The sequence below is a fragment of the Cimex lectularius genome, unplaced genomic scaffold (assembly GCF_000648675.2).
Source record: "Cimex lectularius strain Harlan isolate CLEC.00 unplaced genomic scaffold, Clec_2.1 scaffold108, whole genome shotgun sequence".
Classification (NCBI taxonomy): Eukaryota; Metazoa; Arthropoda; class Insecta; order Hemiptera; family Cimicidae; genus Cimex; species Cimex lectularius.
The window spans coordinates 750270-766812 of NW_019392680.1; the positions used below are offsets into that span (position 1 = coordinate 750270).

At 33.5% G+C, this 16543-nt stretch overlaps 1 protein-coding gene across 1 annotated transcript in view; it reads right to left on the minus strand.

The window, feature by feature from the left end:
- Positions 1-16543, minus strand: part of LOC106668011 (RNA polymerase II elongation factor ELL-like) — a 69357-nt gene that overhangs the window by 29241 nt on the left and 23573 nt on the right. The window contains exon 2 of the mRNA XM_014396372.1: positions 5054-5101. Within this exon, the coding sequence (XP_014251858.1) occupies positions 5054-5101 (48 nt within the window). The remainder of the gene's footprint in view (positions 1-5053; positions 5102-16543) is intronic.

A 16543-nucleotide genomic window follows, 5' to 3' on the forward strand; every position in this document is an offset into this window, starting at 1 on the left:
GTATAAATTATTACCTTTAAAAATAACTTTATTCTCCTCCTCGCTAAGTTCTAAGATGAGAAATTTGTCAAAATTATGCAACTCAATCAACTATTGAAAATTTAAAAATAATTTAAAAATAATAATTAATCATTGTCACCCTCATTCGTAGGCTTGTCTGTCTGTCGGGTGCTCCTTTCCATTGGGAATATTTTGTATCAAAAAACTATTTCTTTTTAAATAAAAATGCCTGTTTTATATAAAAACGAATTGATTAATTTATTGTGGAGCGTACCCTTCGGCCTCAAAAACCGACTATGGGTTCCTAAATAGTTTCCAATTATCCCAAGGGATTTCTATTTCTGGTTAATAGGTTTGTTTACGACTGACAACATTAACAGTTCAATTCGCAATTACTTTTCTCTTTGGACATTTAATTCTATTTTAGACGTGACAGTGTTATTTACGAATAAAAAGTAAGGCTGGAATTAATACAGTCCAACGGTAAAAATCTGTGTTCAAGTAAGCTATATCACCTTATAATGAACATGAAAAGAACTATCTCTCCAGACGACTCGTTAAATTTAAAACATGATTTAGGTTACAGTCAACAAGCCACGATCTCGTAACAATACATTTCTTTAATATTTCTTTTAACTGACAGTACTAACAACTAAAACTGGTCTGGTAAAATAGTTTTTGTCTTATCGATAAAGAGAAGGTAAACCGATTGAAAAGACTCGGGATGGTGTCTGTCTACAATTTCCTAACGGGGTCTAATCACGCGATTTGAAAAACAAATTGGATTATGCCCTTATATGTGGCAAATATTCACAACAATAAACACAAATTTATTTCTTCCTGTTTCTCTCTTCACCTGGTGAAATTTGGCAGTTTAAAAATTAATGACTGCATTATCTGATGTTAATAAAAACACGATTCGTTTTTCCAGAAATAAACAGAACGATATATTATTATATTATTAAAAAATATTATATTAAAAACATATTTTAGGACGTCTCTAACCATATAGTATTACATTTATTACATCTACCACTACGACCTTTTTTTGACCTGTGCCAAAGGTCTTCGGATTACCAAATGACCAAGAAGAAGAAATCTTCGTGTTTTGCACGCTAGTAGACTTTGCAACAACCTGTATGTGGCAAATCTTCGCAATCACGAATATTCAAATAATTCCATTTATCATAAGTAATTAACTAACTTAACCTTAAAATAATGTTTCAGTAGATTTCAGTTTGGTTTCAGAACAAGTTTGAAAAATCTAATATTAGATCGTTAGTTTTAGTTTAGTTTTTCAATAAAACTTCTTATAGAAAACAGTTTACTATAAAAACACCCACGTCGATAGTGTTTTAAGTATTTTCAAAATCAACCAGCCAGCACAATACTTAGATAGAAACATAGATAGCGTAACTTCCATTAGGGCTAAAACACAAATGGAGATATAGTAATAGCCTAATGAAGGGAACACCTGGTAGTCATGGCCCCGAGAGACGACATTAATAGGAAGTTTCAGTTCAAGCAAAATTTCTAACAAATCTAACAATAAGCGCCACAAAAACAAATTGAGAAGAGGGTAAATTTCCCACCTTTGAGAACGGCACCATCCGCTGGTACTCGAATGGATCTAGAATGCAGGAAAGTACGGGGGCAGGAGTATCAGTCCTGGTTCCAAATACTAAGAACCCATGGGAAAATCACCGGTAACTTCCATGTTGAAGTCCACGCAATTGACAGGTGTACCCAGTTCAATACGAATAAAGTGCACAAATAGCCAACATGTCATATAGCCAAGCACTAACTCCAAATATGATTAGCCATATAGAAAATATGGCTGCATTGCAAAACTATACTAAATGGACTAGGTATGCTAAATAAAGTCACCCTTTGCTGGGTCCCAGGACCTGTGGGAGTACAGGGCAAGCAACGCCAAAGTATAGAGAGCGGACGCCCGTGAAGGATACCGCCGACAGGTCAGCAACAGACAAAATGAAAACGAGGAAACAATGGAATTCACTCATTGGATATTAACAATCCGAGAAACTTCAAGCAAACTTTGGAAGGAAAGAAACAACGAATAGCGTTGACACGGCGCTCATCATGTAAGGTAAAGGTCCCGTGTTCGAATCCAGCGGCCCTGCATTCGAAACCGACATACTTACAAACGGGCTTGTTTTTTCAAAAACATCGGCACCCTGAGGGTTTATATGTCTTCTGCTGTTGCGAACCCTAGGAAAAAAACCCTCCAATTTTATTTGCAAAACATTTTGATCATTGCTAAGGATTTTTTGTTAAATATATATTATTTACCTACAAAATGCAAATTATTTTTAAAAATGTTAGTTTCAGTATTTTACAAATTGATAGGAGAAAAACTTTTAAAACGTTGACTTCATTAATAGTTTGATGATGATGATGATAATAATAATGGCACGAACTTATGAATACAAATAGACCCAACATTAATTTTATATCTTAATTATTTTGTTGTTTCAGTTTCCCATAATTTGAGTAAGTAGTTAACTGATTCATATTGCATTTGGTTCTAAAGAAAAAATTCCCCATGTGGTCAGCGTGATGATGAACATGTAATTCGGTCATTGCTGACCATTTTGGTCTACCTATCCTCGCCAGAGATACGTTTTGGCGTTGGCCATCTTCAGTGTCTCTGTGTGATTTCTGTGACGGTAAGTTTTGTAAGATCGTGGAGGTGCGTGTGTCTGCGTTCTCTTTGTCTGTCGGCCTTTGGTGAATTAAGTCTTGGTTTTTACTTTCCCGCTAGATCTTTGTAAATTAATACTTCAAATTTAAAAGCAATCGAGAGGAAAAAATTAAAAAACGATCCCGTGCCTCATGCGTATTGTGAAAACAAATATGTACACCCTAAAGAACAGTCGAAACGAACCGAAACGATAAATATGTTTTTATAAAACATAAAGTCTTCTTTCTTCCCTGGCCTAGATGGCTAGATTGAAGTAAGAAAAATGAAATTAGACAATGTTTTATGCTAACGTTGCTCAATATAATACTATACCATAAAATATTTCAACAATTTAAACCTTTCAAAATGAGATGAACATAAACCGGAATAAAAATCCACGTAAACAGTTGCAAAAACACATACAATAAAATGCAGAAACTAGGGATTGCCAGGAAAACTATTGAAAATGTCAATAGACGTCACCGTTAACGAAAACGAAATAATAAAATAAGTCAATCCATAAAAATTAAATTCTAGTAATGCGATCCACGCTGGAAAGCAGATATATTATGGAATTGTGAAGTAAATGTTAAAGGTAAGGTGAATGTCTGAAAGCAATTGATGACGCCACACGTCCTTCTAGTAGTTTCCCCCGGTCTGACCGTTGCTAAGTCCCTCCTATCAGACGATTTACTTCATTTTTCTTTCGGCCGGTTGATGGATCAGTGATACATTTTGTAATTATACATAATTAATCAATGGCGGACATTATTTATTCAAGATCCGAGAAATCATTTTACCCAAAGAGGGTTACTAACCCTGTTTAAAGGTTAATGGCAAATGTCTCCCATCCAATCAATATTCGAACTGTCAATGATCCATAAATGTTTACAATTCTCCAGGTAACTTTGGAGACAGGACGGCAACATTTTCTTACCAACATTTTAACTATGCTGCAAGATTTAAATCAATTACAAAAACGGTGGACTAGTTTAATATTCAGTATTATATATTTTTACTCTTTAGAGAATCTGTTTGAATAAAACTTCTTGTAGTTCCAGCACTGGTTATTTTTATTTCTTGGAAAGCTTTTCAACTGCTTTGCAGTCATCCTCAGCCAATTAATTTTTTTTTAATTTAAATTTACCTAAAAACTAAATTTAATTTTTTTTACATTTAATTGGTTGAGGATGACTGCAAAGCAGTTGAAAAGCTTTCCATGAAATAAAAATAAACAGTGCTGGAACTAAAAGAAGTTATTCAAACACAGATTCTCTATTATGGAGTTCTATAGCTTGGTCTGTACCACTTTAGACAATATGTTTTTACACTTTAACGTAAACAACTAAGTTTTTTAACATTTTCATTTTGAGGGTTCATTTGTTCCTCGTTTGCGAAATTGTCGTAAACTCATCAATAGAAATGAAAATTAATGACCGGTAGTTAAACAACATGTGCAGGACCTATGAAACATACCAAAACCTTTCTAGCTCACTTTAAGAATTTAAATTAGCTGTTACATATGATGACTAGATTTAATTAGTATGCAAAATTTCCAAACTGTATTCAATTATTTAAACATTTGTTATTAATTTCATTTTGAACTTTATTAAATATTTATCACTGTCTAAATATGGCGAACAGAATCAAAAACGAATCAGCGAATTAAAATAAAAAATAAAAGCAAAAATATAGTATATTTCTACAGTATATATAGTATGTATATAGTATAGTAAACAAACTTAGTAATTAGAAATTAGGCGAATTAAAATTATCAATCTAAAAAAAACCTTCACACTAGCACACACTTTGTTATTTTCTTACGTCTTGAACACAAAAAATCCATAAAATCGGTTTTACCTATCAATGATATATATAACCTTAGTTTTTAGCCAGCCAAGTAAAACATTGAATTTAAAGGTTTCTAAAGTTATACACATGATGAACAAAGACTTAAATTGTTTTAAAAATAGTTAAAATTAATTCTGGCAACTTATTTACTAAGTCAGACAAATAGTTACATGAAGCAGTAAGAATAAAATGTGAAACTTGAACTGGCGATGACCTTATGCAAAACTTGGGGATAGAGGGACCCTTCCCCACATCGGCTATACGATCTGAAAGTAACATCCGCGTCAATATACCTTTCACTGTGCTGCATAACAGAAAAAAAAGGAAAATATAGATTGACCCATCGGGGGTTTTTCCACCATTATCAGTGGGTAATTTCGAAAAGTGTTAAGTGTCTCTTCCCATAATATATCTCATAATCAAAAGTCGATTCTGAATAATTTTGTATTATTGTGGAATATTAAAAAGCCGAATAACTTATGAAAAAGAAAAACTTACCCCTTCATTTCCTAGGAACTGTATAGTAGGAGTTTGACTGCTTTTATTCTGAAAAATAAAATTAAATCAAATTATTAAGGTGTTAGACAAAAACGTATATTTCGTACAAAGTGATTGGAGAATTAAATTTAATATTTACAACATAATTCTATGGATTATGGATTAATATATCCAACACATCTGTCATCCGTATAAATATATTTATGTTTACATTTATTTATGCTTAGTCACCGCGTTGTACACTAAACCATTTAATTTGTACCATCTTAAATCTACACTGTTTACCGACCATAAAAACGAAATGGCGACCCTGAACAGAAAATTTCTAAAACAGCAAGAGAAAAAGCTGAGAAGATAGCAAACAGTACAATAAAATAAGTAAACATTTGATTTGTAAATGGGCCAAACCTTACCAAAACGAAGTCGCCTTGGAATGGGAACGATACGAACCCCTTAATGCCCTTAGCAATTACTACTTAATTTTCTACCTTCTCTGCTTTCACTTTCATTTCAAGTCACATCCTGGTCAAAGCTCTTACAACGCCGGCCGAAGAAACCGACGGACATCCTGCTCCCCTTTCTAACTCAGGTTGAAGGAAATGAATTTAAAAAAACACCTTATGTACATTGCACAAAGAGGTTTAATTTTCTTACTTTAGAGAATGCTCGAAAAACCGATCTAACATTAAAAATACTCTTATTATAGTATTGAAAGCCGAAAGCGGTGAAATTCAGTAACCGAATTATAAAGTTACATCATCTCATAGAGAGAGCAGACAAGGGAGAGTGATGGTTATTGGTCTTAGTACATTTATGGTTCCAAGGACAAAATCTATAATAATTAAAGAAATCGATCTTTCAATTAGTCGCCGGAACAAAGCCAATCGACGTTGGCATCTCGTCCACAATGGTTAAAGCGACTTGCAAAACTCTTCTTATGAAATCATGCGCAGCATCATCCCATGGACTTTTGGACAGGAGAACTGTATTAGCAATGCACATGGAAGTTGCGGGTGTGGGGAGCACTACTGTAGCAGACCCGTTTATCGATTTGTTATGTACGTGAAATCCTTTCGTACAGATTCTTCATTGCTTTCTCATAAACCGTACAGACTACACTGTCACTAATTTTTATTAGAGCGATGATGGCAAATATAACAATTTTAACAGATAATTGCAGTTTATGCACGAACAGATCAGCTGATTGCCGTTTCTGTTTTCCCTCAAAAAATTAGTTATTTAGTAATTAATTTTTAACTAGTAATAATAAGAATAATGGAGTCGTTTTCATTAAATATAATACACTAACTCTCTCCATTGATTATCGCAATTATAAGAAGACACAACTTCGTTAATATCCATAATTAAGAAAGAAAAAAAAAGAATGAAGACTATGAACATTACTATTTGTCGGTCCAGGCCATAAGTCTAAAAGTAATCAATATTGTCTCAGCGATAATTGATGATACTGCCATAACGAATATCTTGCTGAGCGAAGGGAAAATTCATTCACCTCGCAGATACGCACAACAATGCGGGTACTCGGTATTATCAGAAGAAAGGCTATATTGGAAGTTTTAATATTTACCAATTTAATAAAACATCCTGGAAAAGCAACAAAGTACATTGACCCAAAGGGTTATCTTTAAAATTCCATATTTTTTTGCAAGAAAACTAACAAGTTTACAAAACCAAGAGGATCCATTTTTCATGTTAGCATGACATTGCAAATAGTACAGATTGTAAAAATCAATGAATGAACCAATAAATATAATTATAACAATAATTGTTACAGGTTTCTAACTAAGCAAGGTAAAGAATAAATGTATGTAAATAAATAATAATATTTATCTCAATTATGTGCAATATTTTTGCTACTTATTTCAATTTCTCTCAAGACAATTATCTTTTTACCAAGGGTTAGTGAAGTGATACTTCTTTACTTATTAAATATTAATCCATTTATACTTAGTCGTCTAATTGATCAAATTACTTATTTCAATTAATTATTCTTTTTATGTAAGGTCTTGGTTGAGATGAAAATGTGTGAGCGGTGGGGTGGTGTCAGAGTAGATCGAAGCCACGATAGCTCAAGCGGTTAGAACAGCGGCGTGAGCGCAAGGTCGTGGGTTCGAAACCCGCTCGCAACTCTGTCTTTTCATCTCAACCAAGACCTTACATAAAAAGAATACTTATTTATATAGTGTGGTGTTTATTGACCGTTAGCCAATGATTATTTGGAGATAGTGAGATGCGGTCTGGTATGACGTAGGTTTTTAGAAAAAAACATTTTCTTTATCGTGCCAACGTTTCTATCTTTATTGAGATCATCTTCAGGGCCTTGTGTTGTCTGCATTTCGACAAAAAAGTTCTCTGATTGATAACCGATGCAAGTTTCTTCTCATTGTTGGCGATGACCTTCCTTTTTGTTGAAATGCAAACAACACAAGGTCCTGAAGATGATCTCAATAAAGATCGAAACGTTGGCACGATAAAGAAAATGTTTTTCTAAAAACCTACGTCACACCAGACCGCATCTAACTATCTACAAATATCTTATATTGGACATTTTTATAAATGAGTTTTGTAAGCTAAAAACTACAGCTGAACTGGATCTCTTTGCTGATGATACGTCCATATAAGAGCCTTCTACAGGGTTGATTCTTCTACAGAGAATAACTGTAACTGTAAATAGGTCTTTTTCATCTCAACCAAGACCTTACGTAAAAGTATAATTAATTGAAATAAGCAATTTGGTCAATTAGACCTCTAAACATAAAAGACTTCTTGTATCCAGCAGGTCGATTATCTAGTTCATCGTTATAAATGGATTAATTTTTGTCACTGTTTATTTTGTCTCGCTTTAGATAATAGGGCGAAGAATGTAGAATAATCACAGAATATCAAAAGTCAGAGTGAATGGGTACTTAAGTTGCTTAATATTTAGAAGTTTATAAGGCAAATGCTATGTTGTAATTGTGTAGCCATTTTGTTGGATGTATTTCAAATGGGCGGAAAAACTTGCTGTTTTTTAACAGACTTATTTACCATTCCATTTCATTCATGTTTAGCCCTACATGTTCAAGAAGTAGTAACGAGTAGGGCTTGGTATAAAACATTTTTCTTATGAGAAATATGACTGTCTATTGGTAGCAATTATACAACAGAGATTTAGCGGGTTTATAATTAATCTTAGAGCCTAAAGTTAGGGAGAATCTACTACATATTTCATAAACCGAAAAGCTTGGCTGCCGATTCTCGCTGCACTTATATAAATAAGTGGTCCCGGGATAGCAGATTGAAAGAGTTGGAGAGCGGCGTCGGCGTCGGAGCATGGAATGGAGCCTGTGGTAGTTGGCATTCCTCTCCCATTGCGGCAAACTTTCTCTCCTCCCCCTCTTCAATGGGTCCACCAGTGTCACGAACAATCAGTCTAGACGTGTTACATCACGACCAGCTATCTTATAAGCCCGTTCAATTTTTTTCGCAAATCCTAGAACCCTAGATTCACCATGAAACAAGTTTCGTATTTCCAAACGTGTTTGGATATATTTTGAAACTGCATGGTGGTTGGACAGTTGGTGTTGGACCTCGAATCAGATCGCTAACCTGATCTCGTCGCTCGTAAAGCCTTGTAGGGGAAAGTCTGTTAACAATGGGACAGCAAGCATGTTCAGACGAAAGAACTTCATCTAATTATCATCAAATCATTCCCCTGGTGCAAATTCCAGATGGAAGTAAAGTTTACAAAATAAATCAATTATTCCTAATAAAAGTGACTACCTAATTTATCTGTAAAATAAATGCCTTTCAAGGACTTGAATAAACTTGAAATAACGTTTTGATGATTTCTGGCGATGTGTCTTGTACTTTTGATAAATCAACAATATTCCATAAATTATGTAGGGTTTATTGAAGTATTCCACCTGTTTTCCATTTATTTTAAATTTTATTACAAAATAATTGGAGAAAGGCTGATAACTTAAATAAACACTACATAATTAATGGACCAGCCAAGCAATATCAAGTTTACAAAGATATAAATATTCCATATACTTCAATGTTAGATACATAACTACTTCTAAACAATTTACATCTATTATTCTATCTTCGACTGTAAGAAACTAAAAATATTTCCAAAACTGATATTGTTGAAAAATATGAAACATCGATTACATAATGGAATCTTATACTTTATCAAACAGAGATAGTTTGTCTAAACTTGTTAATCAAATATCAGCATTTATTTAAAATCAGCATCATGCTATCAAGTGAAACTAATATTTCCAAATGTCAAGATCAAGCCAAACTGATTCTCGAAATGCGCCAATAAAAAATCTATGTGTACAGTTTTATTGCTAAAGCCTAATACTTTCCTGACATGACTAGACAGTTAAATATCTTGCTCTAGTGGTCATCAAGCAGACAAGGTGCTGACAGGATTGAAATGTATTCAATGCAAATTGGTGCGGGATGACCTTACGAGAAAGCCATGTGAACCGTTCCTTAATAAAAAGTAAGTTGTTCCCTTTGAATTTTGAAAAAGACGGTTAATTATTAGATTTACGATTACTTGTTACCAAACCAAAATCATAATAACTTAAAAACAAAATACACAAGTGTATGTAGTAATAATAAAGAAGAAATGACTCGTTTCGTATAGTCCAATAAGATACTGCTCAAGCAAAATCAATATAAAATTTAGAAAAAACAAACGTCTTCAAATTGAGATATTTTTTACGATAAACGTCATGGAAAAATTATACAGATCCAATATATAATGTTAAAATAAGAAAAAACCACACGCTTCCTATATTGCGGTTACAGTTGCCACCAATTGTCGGATTTTATCCAGGACTTTTTTTTTTACGGACCTTCAAGTGATGAGTCGCAGTGTCAAACACTTTACCAGTTGCTACTACTATCGCACATCCCCACTAAGACATTATTCTATTTTTGCATTTTTTTATCTTTTATATCACTGAAAATTGCAACAAAAGGAAATTCGTATAACGGCCCACCGTAGAAAAACAAACAAATGTATATGAATACAATTGGTCAAATTTCCAATAAAATATTTAACCCAGCCCGACAGAAGTAATTAGTATATATAAGGAATACAAAGGCTTGAACGGTAGAACAACTTATACATAAGCATATAGTATTAAAATAATCAATTTTCTTTAAATTTACAATGCACTATTATTATTATCCGAACAAAGCCTAGTAAATAATATTTTCTTCTGAAATTATTTAAGCGGTTAAATATTTTCTTTATGTATGCAAATGCCCTGTTTCAAGGTCAATAGAGTATCTATGTATTGAAGATAACGTATTTCTTAGGCAGTTTAAATTGCACTCTCTCCACATACTGCATGTTAGTATTTTTTACAAGGGTTAGCAAAACCATGATATCATCCCTCGGGGTGCCAATGTTTTCTGAAAAACCACGTACAACAAAACATGAATCTTTCCTCCTGGCATAAATGTTTGTGGTCTCTTTGCACGGTTATAGCTAGTGATCGTGTTTATTCTATGTTTACATTAGTTGTTGTACCAGTTTACATAAACCTTTTAATATAGTGGGCCCCGCTTATTGCGATCACTTATGTCTGAGACTGAAATGATCAATGTAAACGAGCGGGCAAAGTAGACGAGATGAAGAAAAAAAAGATGAAAATACGTAATACGTACTTGTAATGAACCAAAATTTGTTAGGATTATCTTCTATCATACTGTATATCAAATCATTGCTCCCATGAGGTTTACAGTGAGGTTCTCCCTTTGTTGCCATCGGTACAGCCATCCAGTGGCTGCAACGAAGTAATTCTTTCCCAATTTGGTAGCTAACTCTTCAGCTTTTTGCTTTAACAGAGGCCCATTTACTCCAGCATCTTTCTGCCTAACTGTGACAAACCATTCTATTAATGAGACTTCTACGTCACCAACTTTGTCATCTCTCTTTGTTTTTACAACACCAGCAACTTCAATTTTATAGGTAACTTTCAAAATTTTCTGCAACAGTGATTGTGATGTTAACGATTGGCAGCTTCCTGCTGGCTCATTTTTGGCAGCACATCATACTTTTTTTTATTATTCACATTTATCCACGAAACTGAAATTCTAACGTTTTGCACCCATTTTTGCAATCACTCTAACCGAGATAATGATCATTATAAACGTGGAAAAACGTAGTGTATATAATGCGCAAATGTTTTTTTCCTTAAGTTTTGATCACTCCGTATGGGTGATTACTATAACAGCGGCCATAATAAGGGGGACCTACTGTATTAGTTTTTTTGTATGTACTAATTATTTGTTTATACTAAATATTAAAAAGTCTACGTAAAGTGGAACAACAACCAATGTAAACAATGAATAAACACGATCACTAGATGTAAACGTGCAAATAGACTACAATCAGTTCTATCACAGAGGTTGAACTAGGATTAGTTGAACGATGGTCGAACATAAGGTGCAAGGCTCCCTTCTCTGAATTTGGTTCAAATTATGAAAGATGTTCCAGTAAACACACACGGTTTACCCTGCCTCTTTCAGACGAGGCGACTAGTTGATTCAACTAGTTGAACGGACGGGTGACAAGGAGTGTAACGTGGTAGTAAAATGTCTGCCCAGGCGGGTGGGCTAGCAGGCACATGTGCCGCTCACGTTCTCATCAGTAGACTCAACTCAAAAGACACTGCTCGGCATCCGTCCTTCACACTAGTCGCCTAGATGAGTCAACTGAGTTCATCATGGAAAGCGTTGAAATTGCAAGTTTCAATGTGGAGCAGATCATTAAATATAATCGTATTAGTTCTGTGATATGGGACATGAGGTGTGAGGAGTGTAGTGATAAAACTTGAAAGAAGCGAAGCTTGGAGGGAAGTAGCAAAACAGTATTTGAGAGAAAGCGCCCGTTTCCCAATTTCATAACAACGGATAAACCCACACTTTTCTTTACTGGGTTTCCTCCACAAGAAGTGCTCCTGCTTCCTCCGATTCTAACATCGTAGTGACCTCCTGTTGGGAAGAGAGGTTGATTCCACAACTTGCCTGGTGTGAAACTAGCAAAAAAACGTCGTCACACGACAGTAAACTAGCAGAGAGTTAACCGGGCAACTTAATTGAATCAACCAAACCGCCTCGTCTGAAGGAGGCAAGGGTCCCTCAGAGCACCCTGAGAATTGGGACACTTTTCACTACACATTTTCTCCGGAACTCCTACGAGCTTGACAGCACTGAGTCCTCAATTGATGCTTTTTAAATGATACTACCTCAAGGGCTGATATTTCCATGATGGCCTCAGCTCGTTTATCAGGCAATCTATAGCCTAATCTAACTTTTTCCTGTATATTTATGCTTTATATGTTTTTATATTTATATACAATTTATTTTGGACTGCTATGGCCTGATCCCTACGTACCGTTTGAGGGGTACAGAAAAATAAAATAAAGAATTTGTAAGTACCGGTACCTACAGTGATGAGTCGCCGTGTCAACGCTAATTAGTTAAACAAAAAGTCAATCCAGAAATATTAGCGCCAGTATTACATTTATTTAACATATTAAAAGCTTCTGGATTCAGATTAATTATTAAGAAATTCATTTATAAATTAGGCATGAATTTATACTTTTTGAAAATTCGAGTCTTAATCGAATGTAATTAGTTCATTTTGAAACTTATTCTAAATGCCCATTGGGTTGGGGGCGTTTTTACTTTTTTCCAAAATCTTCCGAAATCAAGTCGACATTTGCAATAAGAAGCAGCTGTAAGAAAACCGAGAACCAGAAGTGTTTTCACAACTCATGTTTCGTTTAAGGAAAGGGGGGAAAAAATTGCAAAGCGATCGATTGCGACCGCACCGTTCAGAAATGTTACGGCAGTGTCGCTCCATTTTGACCTTTAGTTGCTTCGAAAGCAAATAAGTAGATATCCTTGAAAGGAGTGATGGAGGGCGCCACCATCTTAAAATATTACACAAGTCCAGGGATCAAACCGTGCAAGCTACAGTTCTGCTTCGTTGGGTAAACCATACGAGCATACTTATCCATCCTTATCCGCACTAGATTTTCTTTATCTAGAACAAACTTTACATTATTTACTATATTTTCCTTTGTCAATATAAGACTATCTAATGAATCAAATTATTAGCATATCAAAAATTGGATGACAATCAGTCTGTATTTTCAGAAGATATATTACAAAATGCAACATATGACAGAGACATGCTTGGGACTTTGCATAAAATTAATGTTCACGTAATCGTAGATGGGCAAAGTGAGGAACATTTAAACAAATTGCAATCGTGTCAATTTTAACTGTACCCCCTCAAAATAAACATTACATATTTTTAAAAAACGTTTAAAATGCAACTTGAGCAGTTGGAATATTGTTCCATTACAATCTTTTTGACACAATTAACACTTTTTATTTATAGACTATCGACAATTTTACTCACCCACTCCTTAAAAAAAACCGCTCCAGTGGGCAAGAATGAATCATAAATTCAATTGGCAGACAAAGCGAAGTAAGGGATTTTCACAAACAGAGCAGAACAAATATCCAACTTAAAACAAGGTCAATATTCCATTTGGTCTTAATTAGACTGAATCTTGCAGAAACGAAATTACATTTCCTACCCGAAATTCGCGTTTCACTGACAGTATGCAATAGTCAGTAATTAATTGCTTCGGGGACTACGTTCCAAACAAATTTTTCTCAGAGGTCACAGCTATAACCAATTAACAATTACATATTAATGATTTTTTGGTGAATGTGTGATTTTTCTAAACAGAAGCGTACAAACAGTCGTTACAGGAAGTTCAGTGACACCCTTTGGTCATTTGCTATTATTAATTCCCAGGAAAATAAAACCGTTATCCTCGCATAAACTGGAGGAATGCGATGATTAAAACCGTTTGAACTTTTCCACAATAAAAGGAAATAACACACTAAATTTGGTCAATAGCAAGCCAATTTTTGACTGATCCTCTCATACGAAAATAACCTGATCTCAGGTTTGTAAATAACAATTTTTTCCGGTAAAAAAATGAGCGTATTCCATTTCAATTAAAATTAATTAGTGATGATTTTTTTTACAAAGAATTGACGCCGCTCGGATCGAAGAAGTCGGAAAAATATAATTTGAAAAATTCCGACACGGAAGAATTGCGATTTATTTAATTTTTTTATTTACTAATGATTTACTTAATAAAATCGGCCATTTTTTTGCACACGTACCTTTAAAGCCCCTATTATCTGCAGCAACCAGATCGTTAGAGTGTTGGTGCGTGATTAACTCAACTTCAATAATTGACCGTTAGTCTTATTACCTCCTAATTAGATAACGCCAAGCAGAAACGCGTTCAAAAGATAAAACCTGCGAGAGTAGGCGGACCCAGATTTGTGTTTAGAGTAAAATAGTTCATTTCGGCTTTTATTTATTTTCAGTTCTATTTTTATTCACGATCTAAAAAACAGAATTGATAATGGTTCAAGGCAAAACTAAAGCGGCCTAGAAATAGCTTTTTTAAAAAACAAATCTACAAATGATTTAGGTAACTGCTGATAATGAAGTAAACAGTTAGTAGTTAAATAATTAGCCAAGTAGAGACGGTGAGTATTTGGATACAAATTCAGACACACTAGCTTTTTCTCGACAGTAAGGGGTCCAAGGACATTTCGCGATACGAGGTAACCGTGTTTAACATTGAACAAGGTAAATTTAATTGCAAATTAAAACCGAATTAATTTATAAATTTTATTAATTGACACTAAATCTAGTAAATATAGTTATACATTGCTCGTTTGAATTAAAATTGCATTGTATCTGGCACGTAGTTTTAAAAGAAATTGACTACAAAATCAACAGTAATTTATCATATAGCATAGATTATCATGTGTAGTAGACCTGGCCAAGAAAATTGAGCTCATAACGTAACCTACCATCATGCATACTCGATTCTTTTCTTTTTTTTTTTTTTTTTTGCCTTTGCAACAACTCAATTTATCATCGTTCTTTGGTCATAGATAATAATTAAACGAAAGAGCTGACAAATTTGAAACAGATAAAAATCCAAAATGAGCTTTTTTTGAAACGGCCTTCCTAAGTACAATTTCAACTTGACCTAAACCCAGATATCGCCAGTATCATTAATCGAACAAAATTGCAATATCTCAACTTGTGGCACTACATTGTAATAAATGCATATTATAATAATTGGTAATACCACAAATGTCTTATTGGCCTTTTAACAACCGTCTGACAAAATGAGAACGATATTGCCGAAGTATTTTTAATTTACTACTCATCCGATCTACTGAATGGTCAAAATATGTATTATTGATGAAACTATTTTATTATTAATAAAGAAGAATCGATTTTATCGATGTCGGTACCGATAACATTAATTATGAAACGATCAAAAAGCGAAGAAGACGTTTTCCAGTATTAAGTAACTTTAGGGTCCATTTAGTGCAAAACAAGTATTAGCAATTCTCTAAATATAAAGGTTAAATAAATTCTTTTATTTGACAGCAGAGAGTTGTTCAGACCCTTAAAAAGTAAATTATACAAAATCCTTTAACAAAACAAAACAAAACAAAACAAAAATCAGATCTTCTAACAGAATACAGTACAAAAATAAAATAAAACTAATATACATTCTTAGATGCCTTTCAAAAATCATAAATTACCAAATAGAGACATCTTTTTAGAAATTAAGTTATTAAATTTCAAACAGTAGTACAATTACAATTAATACTTATTTTATGATTTATACAAAATCTAAGGATAACCTTTAAGGAAAAAATATAATGAATCGAGGTACTCTAGATAAAGAAACATTCAAAATATGATTTCTTCTAGTAATATGTACTGATGGTTATTTAAAAGGCATGATTTTGTGTTTAAAATATTTCAAATAAGAAATTTTAAAGCTGATTTAAATTCTTAACCTTCAATGCTGAGTATAAATGTCTGCGATTTTTCTTTAAAATGATTTTAATGAGTGTATTCTGTATAACCATAAGTGGTTTAAGATAACGGTTCGTTTTTCCACCCCATCAATAATTCCATAAACCAAAATACCAGTGCAAAATATACTGAATTTAATTGACTTATAGATATAAAATTTCTCATTGCTCAATATTTACGAAATACTTTGAGGATTCTAGGAACACTACATCAAAATGGAATTTAAAACTAAAATTATAATAAAAAACCACTCCCAAATAGTTTATTCTGTTAGTAAATGCCAATAAGTCACATGAGCAATCAATGGAATCTGAACAAGTATAGAAAGCCATTTTACATTATTCGAGGTTAAGTTCCTTCTAAAAAATAAACAAGTTACAAACGTTTTGTTCTTATTAACTAAAAGAAAATTATTTGAAAACCAAGGATGCACAATTCTTATTTATTTATTTATATCGACATTTTTTTTTACTCGTTACCAGAAAAGATCAAAGTGGTATCATCAGCATAAC